Genomic DNA, 19,480 nt, shown 5'->3' with positions numbered 1-19,480 from the left:
ACAATCCCAACTTTTGTCTGGACAGAACAAGTTAACTTAATTTTTTTTTTTTTAAACATTATGACAGCATTTAGGCACCCATGTGGTGCCTAAATTCACATGCGGGTGATAAAAACCTACATCCTATTTTTATGTCCATGTATCTTTTTGATCAGCCTAAGAATGTGTCCAGTTATCACATTTATTTTACAGTAACTGCATGCTGAAACTGGAAGAACCTTCTCATTCCTCCTCCCCTCCCACTACATTCCTTTCCTCTCCCCCCAGTGAGATTTAAGAATCAAGTAGCATGGAACAAACTGAATAAGATCACCTCAAAAGCTGTTTTGTGGGTTAGTTTTTCACCAGCAGTTATTTATATTATACTGGGTTTTTTTTTCACTTTCAAGTACCTGAATAATACCATGTCCTTGTGCAAATACTTCTATGTTTTCAGCTTTCACTGCAGTATTTTCCAATGCTCTTCTGACAGAATGAACAGTGTAATGAACATTATTAGCTTTGAGTCCTAAAATTAAAAATAAGAGTGTTACTGGATACAACAAAATATTTGAAAGTGACAGCATTTTTTTTAAGAGGAAGACGTATCTAACCTCTTTTAGATGATGCATCTATGTTTAACGTTGTAGCACTTACCTGACAATACTAATGCAATGCCTCCACATGCATTGGGAGAAGACATGGATGTGCCATTCATGAGTTGCGTTCCTCGCAGAGTCCAGTTTGGAACAGAAGCAATAGCACCTCCTGGGGCACTGATGCTTACTCCAAGGGCTCCATCAGTGCTAGCATTAAAAAACAATGGTTAAAACACCAACTTTTTTTTTTTTTTTTTGCACAATTTAAGATAAAGTCGTCAGTACTTTTTTAAAAAAGAATTCGCTTTAGAGAATTCTCACTACTTTTTACTTCACTAAATCCATTAACCCATTAAACCCAAGAATAAGTATGCCACCAACTAACAATTTAAAATGTCATGTTAGTCATCAGCTGTGCCTGTTTTACAGTGAGAGGTTTCTAAATTTTCATGCCTTCAATATTCTCCACCAGGCTTGAGTTTAGCCAGCAGAATACTTTCTGGGATTTGAATTACAAAATGCACACAAACCAACCTATTAAACACTTCAATAAATAAATAAATATTCCATGTAGCCTATTCAATGGCTATTACTTCTAAAGAAAAATAGTAAAAGGGGAAGGAAGGCTAGAAAATATCCAAAACCTAGACTTCTACTTTTGCACACTGACAGTTCACTACCAGGTCAAGTTTTGACTTTACAAGCTTGAGACAAGAGGGCAAGGGGGAACATATAAAAAGTAATGTCAAGAGGTAAGACAGGATCAGCTGGGCCTGATCCCTAAACCCCACAAGCATATTTAAGAACAGAGCAACTGTGTGCCTATGGCACAGTTAGAGTAGCATCTAGTTTTCAACTCTATGAGCCAGATATGCTCCATCTTTCTTGCTCTGGATAGACAAAAATTGCACTGTTTGGATAAGGACAGCCCTGTGCCCGAGCTATTCCGTTCTGTAAAGAGGCAGGATATTTTAGTGTATTCATATCCCACACTAAGAGCTTCATATGTGTAAAATCTGTCTGAAATCAGAATATTCCAAGCACGATACTGCAATGTGACATTTGGACATATTTTATGACAGCCTCATATAAACCCATAAAAAGGTTTTGCAGCCCAACACCTCTGGACAAGCAGTGCACAGCACATCTGCCTGAGAGCATATACTGCTTTCTGGGACCGATTGATCCCTGCATCGAGACTGCTCTAGCAAACTTTAGGAACTCTCCAGTCATCTGCATATTGCACCCTAAACAAGGAGAATCCTCCTTTGGACAGACTTGGCCTTTCAGCTGACTATTTTACAGGGCACAGCGACTAAGCACACAAAAAGTGATCTCTGTGTGTGTGTGTGTATGTCTATCAAAATTAATTACAAATCAATCTCCCTTTCTCAGCTGAAGGAAGAGAGCACATTTCTCTTTTCCCTATACAAAACATGACAATCCTTCATAATAAGATTCTTGAAACAATATAATGCCTATAAACATACAAAGACCATAACAGCTAGAGAACAATTCCAAGTCTGAACACAGGCAAGAACGCAAGAAGAGATGTTACTATTTTTTTCCTTTGTTTGTCTATCACATTACTATCAGATACTTCTGAGAAATTAAATAAAAATTGGAGTTTACATTGCCCTTAAAATTTCTTTCACACATATTTCAGAAAAGGTAAAATTTTTTTCTGCCTACTCACACCTCTAATGAACTCAAAACAAAAGCCCTGAGTAAGTTATGCCATCACAGCAATGTCACTGAATCCAGAAGTAACACCACTGCAGTAACAGTATTTCTTTTAATCTTCATCACTTATAGCACATTTAACTTCACTGCACTAACCCTATGAAATAAATGTTATAGAAAAAAGTAAATTAAAAAAATTCAAACAAATTTCCGAACAACCTTTCAGTAACTTTTATAATCTTTGAATAGATCTGCACCCAAATACTTTTCTGGAAAATACAGGCTGTGCTGAGGCAGTTCCATGCTATTCCCTCTCCTCCAGCAGTTCTAGATCCCAACATACAAAGGTGTTACCAGAAGAGCAGGCTAGTTATGCTCTTTCCACAGGAAAGAAATACTTTCATTTTGGTATTAGTGACCAATTTTAGATTTTGAGTTTTATCACCTGAACCCCTCAGTAATCAATTGTTCTTCGAATATAACCTACCTAGGCCCTCTGGATGACCAAGTGTACTGATTTGCTGGCAGTTTTTCTCTCAAAGAGTATTCAGCAACCATCATGTCAGGTGACACGTAGGCACCAACACCTGCAAAAACCATTCAAACGTTTTAGATGTAATATGAAGTTTTAATAAGAACTAAAGCAAAATTCTTCTGTAGTTTAAATTCTTTATGAGAAGAATTTTTGCTTGACATTTAAAATGGTAATACACATTTTCCATCTCATTAAATCCAGATATTATTGCAAAGCAAGTGAAAAGCATTATGCTATGCAGTAACAATGCTAATGGGCACACTGTATAATAGTAAAATATCATGCAAACTTCCAAGTTTCACTTTTATTCAGCTGGAATATAACCTTCTACACTTCTTTCACAACAGGTAACTTGTACATGTCTTCTCTCTCTCCTGCGCTCCTTTCCTCTGTTTACACTGCTCTGCCACAAACTACAACAACTGCATGTCAGAGCAATCCATGTGAACTGCTTCATGTTCACCTGGCTCCCAGCTACACTCCCTGGAGCAAATGGCCACATCCACACATCTCAGTCAGGAGACTGAGACAGTCAGGAGACAGTCTTTACTGGGTATCAGTTTCAAGTGCAGAGAGTATGTAAATGCCTACATCAAAGCCCGATAAAACAGCATTTGTAGAAGAGAATGCCAAGGATGCACACTGCAACTATGATTTTGTTTACAGCACAAGCACTACCACTGTGGTGCAAAACTACCATACCAAGCTGACAAATTTGGCAAGGTCCATGTCTGTCTGTGTGAACTAAGCCAACCTGTCAGCTGTATTTTGCTTTACCCTCAAAAAACAAAAACTATCTGGTTCACTCCAGATGGAGGACAGGAGCAAACTACTTGGCATGCAGAGTGAATAAGCATCCAGTCTCTAGAGTGATACAACAAAGTTGAATTGACAGAGTAGATGCACTGTTAGAGTAAAGCCACTGCAGACCTGAAAAGAGCTTGTTAGTTCCAGTTCCAACCCCAAGTCTCAATACTGAATTAATAGCAGATTAACTTTCAGAAAGTAATCAGCATTAATTCTACTAGCTGCCCTGGAATAGTAGCTCTCCAGCTTCCAAGGCTTCATGCTAGTCTCCTTACACACTGGTCTCCTTGCATAAGAATTCTGACACTTAATAAGCATCAGAATCTTGTGTAATGCAGTAGTGAGGCAATAAAGGATTTATATAAAAATGAAGACTAAGGAAGTTACCTCTGCATGCTAGACATTTAGCTGAATCTTATAACTCAATTTTTCAATAAAATATCAAAACGATATATTAGTCCATCAGAAAAAGAATTTTAATGACAATAATAGACTTGCACAGCAGTGGCACTGCAGCTGGAAAAATTCCTCCCCTACAAGGACTTGTCTAGATCCTAGCATGGGATTATTTTCTATCCAAATTAAAAACATCTGCTTCATTAAAAATAAGAGTATCTGATGAGGACAGATGATAAAAAACTGTAGTTCTGACAATTCAAAATACATTGTAATACTTTCCAGAAGACTTATTAGAATCCAACTTAGAATCATATTTTCGTAAGTTTCATTTACCAGCAGCTATTTGTTGGAGCAAAGTGGTGTGCTTAGACAGTTACAGTTGAAAAAGCATTCCTGAAATATTCAAATAACTCAGACCAAAGATTTCTTTTGCAGATTTTATACAAAGCCAAATTAAATCAAGACCATTTGCCTCCTACTTCTTTTCTACATATGTAAGGTTTTGAATTGTAAGAAGATAACAATTTAAATTTGTATACCTAAGCATAGAGCAAGTGCATCTCTCAGAATTAACCTCGTAGCCCAGCAGGCAGTTTTTAGACTTAGTTCAGCAATCAAACATGCAACAAAAGTACAAAGTTTGAAAAGACAGAAGCTGAATACTGTCAAAAAAAACTTCTAAATGAATTATTTACCTATTACACTAGATGTAGTTCCACCAGGACATCCAACTGTAGAAAGGCAAGGACCATTATTTCCTGCACTTGAAACATAGATTACATTGTGCTTCCACACCGCTTCATTAATCACTTCACAAATTCTCCTGAAGTAAGAGAAAGAAATGAATAAGTTACTCAACAATATTGCTTTCTTCCACAGGACAAAGCTCCCATTTCTAGTACAACCTTTGACCATCCACCAAACAAGGAAGCTTATGCAGCCTGCTTCCCACACCTAGCAGAGGCGGTTCCAGTACAGAAGCTGACCACAAAAATATCTGCTGGTTTCAAAAAGCAGTGAAAACTATGTAGTGATCCTAGGTCTTCAAAAAATACCCCACATATCATGTGGTGTTGCAACTATAAAAGTTCTTCATTATGCTAAAATATTATTTGTATATGTGTTATAAATCTGTGTATGATATATTTGTTTACATATTATAAATTAAAAGCTTTTTCAATGGGTTTATTTCTTTCAAAGCCCGTTTAAAATTTATACTGCACAGTTTCTAACTTAAGAATCATGTGAGCCTGAATGACTCACTCTTAGCTACTAATTGACTTATAGAAAACTCAACAAATACCATTCCACCTCTGTGAAATTAAAATACTTTAACCACAGTACTACTCACCCAGAATTTGGCCAGTGTGTTGCTTCTCCATAGCTGTAGTTGACAAGATCACATTTGTATTTTATTGTTTCTATCATCTGATAAAGTAGAAATGGAAGTCAAAATATGTGCTAGTCAAAGAATAAAAGTGACTTCAGGAATGACAAAAAACACCTGCTTAAATTGATTTGCTACACATCTAAGAAAGACAGGTAAATCTCTTGAATCTAGAAAACAATTTATTGCAGCCAGATAAGTGCTGTTTTCCCAAAGAACTAAGAAAATTAAAAAAACCTCTTCCCTGAAAAGCCTTATTCTTGCCTTGTTCCCAGCTATAAATCAAGACATTACCCTAAATGAAAACTGCAGACAGCACTAGTATTGTCTCAAGAACATAAAATTCTCCTTTCCTGTGCAGTTTGATTGAACTCCAAAAAGTTACAAAAAAATTATTGATCCTGTTGCTACATCAAAATATCCTACAGACCACAAACATAGTCCTCTATTTTCATATCCTTTTATTGAGTAAATGTTTTCCTTATCAACTCATTATACAGAAAAGCTCTTGGTCTTTCATCACTAAAAGGAATGGTGTTTTTTCCTCACTCTTAAGAAAAAGACTCAACACAAATACAGTGACACAGGTAGATACTTGTCTCTATTCTAGATTTCTGTGTCTTCTCTAGTTATCTGAGTAACTAAGAAGATACACTGATAACACAAAGAACTTTAAGCAAGTATGCAAGTAACTTCTGTCATGCATCAAGCCAGTCAGACACTGCAAATCTGTTAGCCTGGAGAATCTCTAACTGGTCTATGCAACGTAAGTTTTGTTTTATATTAAAACACTAGTCTTACAAAATGCTTAAAAATACATTTCTAGTTGTTTTTAGGAGTTTTGGCTGTGTTATTTATTGCTTGAAGGTTTTTTAGGGGGTGGCTTGGTTGTTTTTTTAATTTTTGGTATTTTTGCAGGAAATACTGTAGAACCATAAGCCTATAAAAAAGCAGGGCATGAAGTTTCACAATATTCTACACTTAAGACACACTGCTGAGATTAATCATTCAGTGAAATACCCACAGCTCTTATTAGACCAGTGCCAGTTTCCATTGTACTTAGTCTTGTATCACCAATCTTGATTGCAAGAATCTGAGCTCCGGGAGCCACACCATTTCGTTCTGGTTCTTCTGGAAAGTATCCAGCTGCAATACTAGCCACATGTGTTCCATGTGCTCCTGTTCAAATGAAAAGTATGTATTTTTAGTGGTCTTCATTTGTAAGAATTCAGTATGCTACAGCTCAGTTAATTTTCACTTATTGAGCTATAAGCACATAAATCCAGTCAGTAGCCAGTCACCAGTGCTGCTGATACCAAAAGGGTGACAGTGTTCACCAGGACTCAGCAGTGGAACCAACCCTGTTTAATAATTTTTGATGATCTGGACAAGGGGATTGAGAGTATCCTCCGTCACTGTGCAGACAACAACAGGCTGGGCAGGAGTGCTGATCAGCTGGAGGATAGGAAGGGTCTACAAAGGGATCTGGACAGGCTGGATCTGGCTGAGGCTAATTGCATGAGGTTCAACAAAGCAAACAGTTTTTTAAGGAGAGAACGGAGGCAGCAGGAAGAGAGGGATAAAGAATTAACTTAATTCCACTAACTAAAGTTACTTCGAAGGCTCAACACTTCCTACTCAAAGTTATGAATACTACACCTGAGACAACTCAGGTAGGAAGGATTAAGAACGGAAAACAGAACTACATAGAAACATAGAAAGGAACATCTCAGAAAAGTTACCATCTACCTAGAAACCTGGACTGCTTATGTAGCTCTGCTGAGATGGGATAGCTTCATGAGGAATTAGGAGCATTTTTCAAAGCAAATGCATCCATACCATCCCAACTACTCTGTTCGCTTCCAAAACAAACCATGATTATTTAAAGAGCCCTCTAAAACAGGTTCGGAGTGGTTGGAGCTACAGCTATAGTGACACCTGACATAACCAAAAAAGTCTGTATTAACCTAAATTAAGATCAATACCCATTTTGTTCAGGGATATTATATTTAAGACTCTTAAAATATAAAAGTACAAAGGAGAGCAATTACAAATCAATCATCACACTATATTTAACAAACAAAACAAAAAAGGTCTTTTAAAAGAAGGTTCCCTTTAGTTTAGGCTTTAAGATGCATGTACATCTTAAAGAATACCTAAGTATGCACATTCTATGTATACATGCTTTTTGTACATAAAGTTGACAATACTTCATACAAAAATGCAAGCACGTTTGGTAATGAGCTGTCATTATAAATTTAGTTCAGGAAATATGAGTATTGATCTTAAAAGCCATAATAACAAATGCTGTACTATGACAGCTGCCTCACGCCATCCCAAGTATCAGAAACGGGACCCAATGCTTCTTATGATACCTACTTAGCAGCAAAATGTTTTTAAGATTATTTTCATTTACCTCCACTTGTCACAATGGAAAGGAGGTTTCCATCATCATATATATTCACAGAATAATTCAACATCTCAGATGTCCCAAAAGATCCATATTCCTGAGCCTCTTTGTAGGTTCTCAGCACTGTACAGTTAGTTAAATCACCACTCTCACTGGTATCTATGCAGGCTCTGTTGACAAAAACAAACAAACAGGCAATGTCCCAGCTGCTGCAAACTTTTGGTTACCTACCCTCTCCAGCTCAGCATAGCAAAAAGACTTCAAGAAGTTTGGTTCTGTGTTTATGGTATCTTTAAATAGTTCTTTAAGCAACTACTTTAAAACTGGGTTGTTTTTACTTAAGATTCAGAAACTATGAAGTTATCTAAATAAACTGATTTTCAAACACTACTAAATTCAAATAAATCTGTATTTGAAAAGCAAGAGTATGAAAATTTATGCAAGTTCAAGGAATAAATTTTTCTAAAAGTAGATGTTCAGTGCTGGTACACAAACATTTGAAGTTTTACTGTTTTGTATGAAGCACAGTATCAGTAAAGAAATGTGCCATGTTACATCCTGAAGTCTGTGCACAGACACCTGTTTTGTTTAATTCATATCACCAACAGATAGTCAAAACACTTTTATTCTGCTTCAGAAGAAAAATCCTGTAAACTTACACTCATATCACAGTGTCTTCAGTAAGACTTTATTCTATCCCATCTTCATTTGAGACCAAATTTTGTCAAGAAACTCAATTGATACAGCACGATTATTTTAAAGTGAAAAATACTTAAAACCTCTCTAAAGAGGTTAGATATAAAAGGTAAAAAGTCTTCGATGCAAGCTACTGTTTTATGTAAAGAACAAGACATTTTAGACAAGTTTAGTCATTTACCTCCAGGTCTCACCGTCATACCACACTACACAATCATATACTGGGCCCGGATCACTGTATTTTTTCTCAAAAGAATTCAACAATTCCACTTGATTTTGAAGTTCTTCCTTTATTAGCTTATTTACCTAATAAGGCAAAAATAAATTCAGATTATTTCAAAAATTACAAGATAGGTAATCCTATATTCTTTCTAGTGCTATACATTTTTTCCACTACCTTCTCAGGAATGTTGTACTATCCTAGGAGTCACAAAAATCTAGAAGTTCAATGGCTTTCAATAGTGCACTATTTATTTTTGGCCTATTATATACAACTACTTCTAATTTCTGTAAATGTAACATTTAAAGCCATTATTTTCTTAAAGACTGTTAAATGATAAAGTAGTATCTGAGGCATTTCTGGTACTTCATTGAAATAGTACATCGTTTACAGAAGAAAGAAAATGTTTAGAAAATTCAAACTTCGAACACAGAAAGGATGGTGGCCTCAAAACATAGCACATCAAATTAAAAATAAAACTTACTGAAAATACCCAACAAATTTTTTGAAGTAATACCATTTTCATATTTGACACCAACTCTCAAAAGTGAGCAACACTAAGCAAACCAACCAACCATGCATATAAAGACTTATACAATTAATCAGAAGATACACTGGTAAATTATCTGCCAAAATACTCAGAAGTACCTTTCCTTCACTCATCTAATGAAACACTTTAATCCTGTCAACCAGTAACAAACTATTGCAAAGAACAATTTCATAAATTTAGACTTAAAGCAAACCTGTGAGGGAGAGCTATGAGCAGCATCAAATTCTTCTTGTTTCCTACAGGCCTCTGCTAGAGCCAACCTGTGAACAGGATCCCAGAGCTTTTCCTTGCGCTCTTTCTGCAAAATAAAACAGAGGTTCCCTAACATACTGAAATATATGTCAAAGTATGAAGCCTATAAAGATAATTTGAAAATTCTGATTTGAGATAAAGGCTAAAAAAGTTCCATACAATAGTATAAATAAGCATAAATTGCCACAAAATAAAAAAAAGGGGGGGTAACAGTAATTTATGTACTTCTTGCTTCAATGGACCACTGTGAGGAGGATTTCTAAGCCACCCCCTGTTGCTCTGAAAAAATCATAAAAGAAATGGAATGAATAAAAATCAGAGAGAATAGTGTTCAAGTGCTGGTTAGCACATACTTAGTCTAAGTATGTTAGCAAATCACATACTATAGTATTCTAAGAAAATTAAGAAACAGAAATGTAAAATACGACTATATGCCAGAAAGAAAAGATAATTATCCCTTACCTGAATCCTCTCCTTAAGAGCTTTAGGATAGATATCATAGCCATTTTTTATGCCAATGTGATATTTGCCTGAAGGATTTACCCAGTTTGCTGGAATCTACAGAAAAGTACATTCAGAAATAGGTTAACTAATGGCATAAAAAGAACTCCTTAAACAAAAAAGCCCCACACTGTGTAAGAGAGCTTAGCAGAACAAACCTGCAAATACTGCCAATTCAATTTCCTGTCTCCACAACAGTAAATACTGCACTGTTCCAACAACATGACATGGCATTTTCAATCCAGCTCCCAAAAAATCAGTGTCAGTTCATGTGACCCTGCCATTGAACATCTTTAAGCATTAGTTGCTCTGATAGTCTACTTTAAAAACACAAAGCCCCAGCTTTACTGGATTTGCTGGGCGGAGGTCTGGGGAAATTACAGTACTATAAGTGAAACCTAACATGAGCGAGTATGGTTGGAAGCCATGACATACATCTGAACATCTAATTTCACATCTTGATGCAATTTAGACTCTGTATATCAGGATTTGCTCATCCACTAGAGCAACAGATTCAGCATTACAATCACCTTCTGTGCAAAATTAAGAAGAAAGTTGACAGCATGGAGAGATCCAAAGATGTGATGCCCCCATATTACATCATCAATCCAATCAGGAAATCAAGAACATGTTAGCAACATCAGTTCTGTGTACCGAAGACCTCTACTAGATTTCATGTCCTTTCTGGAAACCCTACAGCATTTCTATTCTGTGCATAGTGAGAATTCAGTGAGTCTACAACTAGGTCTTCAGAGATTTTTCAGTCTCTAAATCTATTCACCACGAGCTTAACACAATTCCTCTTGTAGCTTACACAAATGTGGAAAATATTAGTACTTTTAAAGACAATACCGTGTCTGATATTTTTAAAGCATATTAGCACATTTTCTTCAGCCAGTTTCCAAAGCTGTATCAGATACTGTTTTGAACAAATAATTAAATTATTATCAAGCCCCGCAAAAAGCCCTGTACAAACCCCTATTCAGCTACAGAACATATTAGAAATAAAGACATATAAAAAGTGCAAAAAACACTAAGCAATCTGCATGAAGATGAGCAAATGAAGCATTAGGTTTGGGTAGGATCTTGTTAGCAGGTTCCACTTGGGCTAGGGGTGATTTTTCTTCACAGTAGCTGATATGGGGCTGTATTGGATTTGTACTGGACACTCTTTAATAACTCAGGGATGTTTTAGCTGTTGCTGGGAAGTGCTTGCACAGAGTCAAACCTTTTTCTCTCACTCATCCCAAACAGTGAGCAGGCTGGAGATGCACAAGGATTTGGGAGGGGACATAGCTGGGACAACTGACCCCCACTTGACCACAGGCATCATGATCAGCATAAAAGCTGGGGAAAGAAGGAAGAAGGGGAGTTATTCAGAGTGATGGCATTTATATTCAAGTCACCATTTGTGTGGAGCCCAGCTTTCCTGCAGATGGCTGAACACCTGCCTGCCCATGGGAAGTGGTGAATGGATCCCTTGTTTTCCTTTGCTTGCATGCAAGGCTTTTGTTTTACCTATTAAACTGTCTTTATCTCAACATGTAAGTTTTCTCAGTTTCACCCTTCTGATTCTCTTCTCCCCATATTGTCAGGGGAAGGCTGAGTGAGAAGCTCTATGGTGCTTAGCTGCCAGCTGGGTTTAAACCACAACATCTGGTTAAAAGGAAGTAAAGTTCTGTAAAAACCAAAACAGATGCTAAATTTGCTGTTAACCAAAGATGATGATGTCCAGTGGTGTCTCTGTACCACCAAATACTCACTTTTAAAGTTCTTCCAGAAAGACCAATAATTTCTCCATCTTTAGGTTCTGCAATGGTACATGTAGTTACATCACCACTGCCTGTAGTGTCAATTATATCAATTATCTTCGGTTTCCCATCAGTTGTAATCTGAAAATAGGAACACAAAAAAATTGGAAAACGTACTTCATTACCCTTTAGCACACAAACCAGGAAAGTTTTGTTGTTAAAAATATCAACTAGCTTTTTCAGATACCCAACCTTAAACTGAAGAAAATACAACTTGAACACAAGATAAATTTTCAAAGAACTAAGACCAACATGTCTCTCCTTCTGGTTTATACAAATCCATTTATTTCTAGTATGGATTTAGAAGAGAAAAAAGTAAAAACATTCTATCCACAAAGCACAGCCAGCCGCAATTTAAAACCAAGCCTAAATTTCCAAAAAACGTATTTGCAGGAATTACTATTTGTTTTCATATTACTTGCTGTGTTGTTTGTGACCCTTCATTCTGGACAAATTTTATAGTAATGAGTCCACAAGTAAGAAAATGGCAGGTACTGAAATACAAGCTCTCACAAACTGGAATCTCTTAACTGAGCTTAAAGGACCCTAAAAGGGACACAAGTTACTATTTTTCCTGTTTCAAAGATTCTGCTTTGTGTTTTAATCCACTTGAACTGTTAGTAGCTACAGCTATATACACCTAATACTTCTATACGGAGTCTGGAAAGATGTTATAGCAGCCTCCCAGAATCTAAAGAGGGCCTATAAGAAACCTGGAAGCAACTTCTTACATGACACAGGCAGTGATAGGACAAGGAAGAAGGGCTTTAAACTAAAGGACACTGTTAGACTAGTTATAAGGAAGAAATTTTTCACTCTAAGACCAGTGAAACACTGGAACAGGTTGCCCAGAGAGGCAGTGGATGCCTCATCCCTGGAAACATTCAAAGTCAGGTTGGATGGGGTTCTGAGCAATGTGATCTAGTTGAAGATGTCCTTGCTCCTTGAAAGGAGGTTGGACTGGATGGCCTTTCAAGGTCCCTTCCAGCCCAAACCATTCTATGACTCTATGAATTGATCATATACACATATTTTTACAGTTCTGTATCAAAGACAGATTTAAAAAAGAAGATAACAATCATCTTCCTAGTATTTCCTATACATTAACTACACAGGAAATGAAAAAAGCTTCATATTCAGAAAAGCAGCAACATTTGTTGTTTTCTACCATTTAAATATATGGTATTTTTGCCTTTATTCTCTATCAATAATTTTGATGTTAGACATAATATATGGAAGGTTGTTTTGTTCCAATAATGTTCTGCAATTGTGAATTCAGCTACTGGAAACTACTGACACATTCAAACTGTTTCATAAGAGTCACTCTGCTGCTGCCAAAAGGACAAGATTCAGGTTCTTATCAAATCTCAGCAAACAAGGATAGATACTTCCATGGTCTCAAATTCATGGCTTAAAAAAAACAAAACAACAAACAAAAACCCAACCAAAACCCATACAACCCAAAAAACAACCTCCTAGAAACTCAAAAACAAAACAAAAAAAAAACCCAAAAAAACCAACCAAACAAAAAAAAAAAAACCAACTCAGACAAATAACAAGCAACACCCCCAAAGAAAACAGGCTTAAACAGCTTAAAAATAAATGTTCTAAAGCCATAGCAACCATAAAAACAGCAGCAATTTAATTTCCCAGAAGGTAACAAATACTGCTTTTGAATAGGCTTGCTAGGGAAGAACTTTGATGACAGAAACCAACACTCTGTTCACAGAAATTCAAGTTCACTGGAGAAAATCTTTAGAGTATCTTCATCTGGTAAAACATCAACTAAACAATAGTTACACAGCAGTGAAAATTTACTTGGGGAACAGTGTGTAGGCACTAAACCACACATTTTTCAAGCATTTGTAATTAGTGTCTTCAATGCTGGCCACAGTTCAACAGAAGAGCTTCTCCAATACTAAAGCAACTGCAAGCCAATCCTGATATTAGCAGCACTGGACATTTTTCAGTATGCCTCTACTCAAAGTCAACTATTCAGTGATCAAAGTACAAGGAAACAAGAATGAAAATGTAATCCAAGGTGACTTGCTTGAAGGAGGCAAGTTATACAGCAACAGGTGGCCAGAACACAGATTTATGCTGCAGCAAGCTTGGGTAGTTTTAGAAGTTGTTTCCTAGCCTGAAAGACAAGATGCAACTCCTACGTTCTATGGCTCTCTGCCTTCTACCTGAAACCTAGCAGGCCCACACATGTATGTGAGTTTGTACTGTCAGAACCAACAAATCAGAGTCTCTCAGTCAGACACAAGAAACTCAGAGTTTCAGCTGGTCTAAGGCTCAATTCCTAACAGCAGCAATCCAGACAGCTTCACGGTAATTTAGTGCAAGTAACCGATATGAGGCTCCTGCTGCCATGAACTCTTCGGCACACTGCCCACCAGCAGCAAGGCCAGAGTGAAACTCAAGAGTTTGGCTCAGTTTTCTTTTGCAAATCTTGTAATTCTGCGTTTAAAATTATAATAAAAAATAATCGAGTGACCTTGATCAATTTCCTTATGTGAACAGAAGAGTCCTGAAGTAATTAATTGACTACAGACTGAAGTTACATTCTAGTACCTTTTGCATTAAAAAAAAAAGAATTTTTATACAATTAAAAATATTTTATACTGTGTTTAAAAAAATAATCCCAAATCCTGCCTTAATTACTATGGCTTGCCTATAGGCATTTGTAAAACAAATTAGTAGTTTAAAACTAAAAACTACTTTCTGTTCATACATTTCTGCTTGAAGTTTTAAAATCCTACTTAAATGTTAGTTCTAACTTTGTAAAGCAGATATATTAGTAAACTGAGAACACTAAAATTAATCTATGTGCATAATCCTGGCAACTGATGCAAGTCATAATAGAAGTAGAGAAGCACCAGTTATCTATGACAATCACAACACAAGAAAAAGGAAAGCCAGATGCATTTTAGCATGTTTTTGTCAGGCCATACAATCACTGACTCCAACTGACAGCTACTGCAGCCACAAGAGGTGAACAAATCCTTCAGCACTTTGGTCACGGGACAGCTGATCATCATCATCACAAATAAAATAGCTTCCAAGCAATTTTTTTTACCTCAGTGCTGAAAAGCAAGTAAAACCAAACTAGCTGCTACTGCTAAAAAGGTGTCACATAAAAGTACAAGTTAATGTTAGTAAATAATAATTCCAAATGCCACTTCACAAAATAAAAAAATTTGCAAGAAGCAAAATGAACTGACTTACCTATCATGAAACATAAGAAGCCACAATAGGAATAAAGAAAGGGAAAAAGGACAGGGTGGGGCTGAGCAAAGATTATACATATACAACCACAACACTCCATTAAATGCACCTAAAATTTCATCAGTCACTGTGCCTTAATGAGTAATTACAAGCAATGACTTGGCAGACAGTAGGAAATACATTCTACCAAGAGGACTGAAAGTGGAAAAAACTCATATGAAAGAAGCAGACAAACAAAACTTTACAGTTGGTGTCAACTGTTGGAAAAGCAATGGAAGAGGAGGTGGAAGGAATTCCCTAGAGGGCACTGGTTACAAAAAATTAATAAAGAAAAGTAAGTACAAGCTAGATTAACATTTTATGTGTCAAAGAAAGCCAACCAACAGACAACAGACCTAAGAAGGTTTTTTTAAACTATTCTCTCAATGGCAGCAAACATCCAGGGAAGAATAGAAACATGATATTTCCCTGTTAAACTCTGTCCCCAAATCTTTCTGTTCCTCAAAAAAGGAACAAACAGTGCTATCAATGTTTACAAACCAAGTCAGAGAATCAACAAGCAAAGGAACCCTACTCAGGAATGAAACACAAGGGAGCAGCAAAGAAATTAACTGTTTTGTTCTGACTAAGAACTCCACTATATTCAAATCAGGGTAGCTCGTTTTAGCCTGTAATAATTATTGTCGTTAACCAGAACTCAAAGTTGTAATACCAATTAACCTGGCTATAGGTTTGCAACTGATTCAACCTCTCCTAGATCTAACTCTATGCCAGGAACTGACAAGAAGACTGACAGTAAGAAAAAGCAGCAGCAAAGACAGGGGTGTAAAAAAAAAAAAAAAAAAAAAAAAAATTGTCCTAAGGTTAGAAACTACTTCTTGCAGTACAGCTACGCTGTGTCACTACCTATGCCCAGGACACTGATTCATTGCATTGAGGCAAAATGTCAACTGGCAAATACTCCAAGGAGTGAGAACAGTCTTTTGCTGAAGAAACACCTACAAAGCTATTCTAGACTGGGTGCTGCCTATGCCTCCTTTATAACTCCCTGTGCAGGAAGTCTCCCCAGGCTGTACTTTAGCAAGCCCCTTCAGCCAGGTCTATTAAGTGGGCAGTGTGGAAAGATCACACAACTTCTTTACACGTTTTTCGAACAACCCTGCAAACTTACTCTCACCCACTGCAACATGAATTCCACACCCTCCTCTCCAAATCTTTTACTACTTCTACACTCTATGGCTCTCTGCCTCCTAGCTGAAACCTAGAAGCTAAAAAATCTTTTCCTGCACTACCTGAAATTTTATCCTGTGTGTAAAGAAAGTAAGTTGGAGAAAACTGATATGGTCAACACGGAGATCACGATGCTTCATAAATACCCCTTATGAGCCTTGGGTTACTTATATCAGAACAAAGCTCCCCACTACCGCCAATAAAATCATATTGAGGTTTTCTTGTTGTTGACCACTACGCATTCATAACCTCTAGAAACTTAGGGGTTTTTGCTTTTATGTGTGAAACTTCAGAACTATGCACATCATTCTATTTATATTCACACCTTCCTAATTGTCTTCCATTACCTTCTGCTCTGCCCAAGGCATTATCATGCTTTTCTTTTTGCTAGCTTTCAATAAACTTTCCAATTACTCTTCCACTTACCCACAACTTCTTGCCAAAAGCACCAGCTTCATTTCAGCTTAAATCAATCAAAGTTACAGCTGTCCACTCCTTCCTTCCACACAAACTGTCCTCTAGTTAAACTGCATCCCAAAAGGAGTAATTTCAGACTAGGGAAGGAACAATGTGCCAAGGTCAGGTCCCTGAATGAAGTCACTTAGGAGTGAATTCCACACCAAAGAAAGGACAGAAATCAACACAAGCCCTGCTTAGTCAAAACAAAACAAAGGATTCAGCGTCCGACTGAGTTGCATACAACTCCGAATCATTCTTCCACGGACTTTTCTGCCATCACTCAGAGAAAACACGTTGAGAAGAAATCAAAAGCAGCAGTGACACAAAAGGCCACATGCAAACTTACAAGATAAAGAAATGTTAAGAGACAAGGGTTGCAAGAAATAAGTGCTGAGAAATGCCCAAACTAACATCACACACAGAAATTTACAAAACCGACATGGAAACACAAAGTTGGCAGATTAAAAAAAAAAAAAAAAAAAAAAAAGCTGGCAGAATCGACTTTGATACAGACTGCTATTGCAATAAAACGCACGAGAAATAAAAAGAGAAAGACGGGTACGCAAATTGTGCCAGAAATGCACTTTTCATGTAAAAGACCTAGGCGGCTGTGTGTAGCCTCGAGCCACCTACTGCCGAAGTAACGCCAAGGTTTAACAAAAACACAAAGCGTTCTTTTATAATGAGCTCTGCGTGAGAGAAGGCAGCCCATTAGACTTAAGTGCCATAACACGCCTGTGGACGGTTTAGGAGGAGGATCCTCATCACAGCAGCACCCGGAATGACCGCGGCGGAGCCCACGGCTACGGCATCTCCCCGCCCTCCCGCACCCGAGCCCCCGCTCACGCGTGCTGGGCGCGAACCGTGAGCCAACACACAGCCACAAGTCCCCGGGACAGGGACAGTCCCCGGGACAGCCCTCCGGGGCCTCCCCTGCTCTCGCCGCCGCTGCCTCGGGCCGCCCGAGTGCCATGGCCGGCCCCGTACTCGTCCCCGTCCTCCCGGGTCGGTCCGGCGGGACCTGGGAGCTCCCTGCGAGCCGCGGCCGTGACCCAGGGCCGCCGCCACCCCGCTCTACCTGCATGCCCGGCGCCCCGGGGTCCACGCCGGTGTCCAGCACGGCCAGCAGCACCCCCCGCCCGTCGAAGTCGGGGAAGCGGGCGAGGAAGGCGGCGGCGCCGGTCTCCTTCTTGGGCAGGAGCCCGTGGAACGGGAACGGCTCCTCGGCGGCGGCCGCCATGGCGCGAGACCGGGTCGCGGGGCCGGTGGGGACAGGCTGCGAGAGGCCACGGGAGGGCGGCGCATGCGCGGTGCCGCCCCACCGGCCCGCGGGGACGCGCACCCCCTCGCGGCCCGCGGCGCGATCAGCACCGGAGCTAAACTGACCAATAGAGCGCCGAGGCGGGCGGGGCCTGCTGTGGAGGCAGCCAATCACGAGAGGGACGTGTTCCACGCGCCGGGGCTGTGGCGGCCACGTACGGCGGCGGCGGCGGGAGCCGAGGGCACCTTCCAGCGCCGCGCCCGCAGGCGGGGCCCGCCCCAGGGCTCCCGGCCGGTGGCGGGCTGCGGCCTCGGGCCTTGCCGGCGGCAGTGCGGGGGTGCCCGGCGTCCTCCTAGTCGAAAACGGAATCACGGAATCACTTAGGTTGGAAAAGACCGCTGAGATCATCAAGTTCAAACTATGACTGAACGCCATGGCACTGAGTGCCAAGTCCAGCCTTTCCTTAAACACCTCCAGGGACCGTGACTCCCCCATCTCCCCGGGCAGCCCATTCCAATATCTAATCACGCTTTCTGTGATAAATTTCTTCCTGGTGTCCAAACTGAACCTCCTCTGGCACACGTCTTGAGGCCATTTCCTCTGAGGCTGTCACTTGCTGCCTGGGAGAAGAGGGCGACCTCCACCTGGCTGCACCCTCCTGTCAGGTGGCTGTAGCGAGCAGTAAGGTCTCCTCTGAGCCTCCTTTACTCAAATAACCCATGTGCAAACATTTACTTAGTGATTTTTTTTTCTTCTTCTTCTTTTTTTTCTGCTGATTCATTGTTCAGGATAAATAGGTCCAGCGGTGGCAGTACCAGTGGAACTGTTTAGCAAAGAGCAGAAAAAAAACCCCAAAACCAAAAACCAACCAACCAAAAAACCCCAAACAACCCCCAACCACACCAAACAAACAAACAAAAACAAAACAAGGAAAGCCACAAAAACCCCAACAAAACAAAAAGCTCCAACAACAACAACAACCAAACCCAAAAGACTACCTAAAGGGAAAAAAAAAAACCAAAACAACAAACCAAAAAGACTACCTAAAGGCTACAGGAAGCTCAAAATAAAAGTTTTGGTGAAGTTAAGGGAATATCTCAACTTTGCACAGAGGTCAGAGGTTTCAAAGGTATTTTTCTAGCTTTCATGTTCACATACAAACTTGTGAAAGAACCTGAACTATGGAGAATCAGAAAACGCACACAGAATGTCTTTTGGGACGATGCCTTGTTTGTAGTGTCTGACACGTGCCCCTTCAGCCATTTTACCTGCTAATAAGTGTAAGCCTGGTGGATTTCTGGAGGATCACTTTGCTTTCTTCAAGAAAGTTTCTATTTAGTCACCTTGGCAGACAAAGGTGTTTGTGGGTTCACTGCAAAGCAATGGGGATTTGGACTTCTGAGAGTTCTTCTGTTTGTGTATTTTTTGTTTCACAGGTCTGATGAGATTATTATTGGATGTTTGTCAGAC

At 39.0% G+C, this 19,480-nt stretch overlaps 1 protein-coding gene across 2 annotated transcripts in view; it reads right to left on the bottom strand.

Annotated features, from left to right (window-relative positions):
* TPP2 (tripeptidyl peptidase 2) overlaps positions 1–18,023 on the bottom strand; it is a 52,158-nt gene extending 34,135 nt beyond the window's left edge. For both annotated transcript variants that reach the window (XM_053934853.1, XM_053934854.1), the window contains exons 1-12: positions 17,828–18,023; positions 11,782–11,910; positions 9,980–10,075; positions 9,459–9,563; positions 8,677–8,801; positions 7,806–7,969; positions 6,414–6,568; positions 5,354–5,430; positions 4,698–4,825; positions 2,749–2,848; positions 637–785; positions 393–508 (exon numbers count right to left, since the gene is read on the bottom strand). In XM_053934853.1, the coding sequence (XP_053790828.1) occupies positions 393–508; positions 637–785; positions 2,749–2,848; positions 4,698–4,825; positions 5,354–5,430; positions 6,414–6,568; positions 7,806–7,969; positions 8,677–8,801; positions 9,459–9,563; positions 9,980–10,075; positions 11,782–11,910; positions 17,828–17,989 (1,506 nt within the window). In that variant the 5' untranslated portion in view covers positions 17,990–18,023. The remainder of the gene's footprint in view (positions 1–392; positions 509–636; positions 786–2,748; positions 2,849–4,697; positions 4,826–5,353; positions 5,431–6,413; positions 6,569–7,805; positions 7,970–8,676; positions 8,802–9,458; positions 9,564–9,979; positions 10,076–11,781; positions 11,911–17,827) is intronic.
* Positions 18,024–19,480: the final 1,457 nt, after the last annotated feature.

Source organism: Vidua chalybeata, chromosome 2, assembly GCF_026979565.1.
Source record: "Vidua chalybeata isolate OUT-0048 chromosome 2, bVidCha1 merged haplotype, whole genome shotgun sequence".
NCBI lineage: Eukaryota > Metazoa > Chordata > Aves > Passeriformes > Viduidae > Vidua > Vidua chalybeata.
This window is presented reverse-complemented; position numbering and strand designations above follow the sequence as displayed.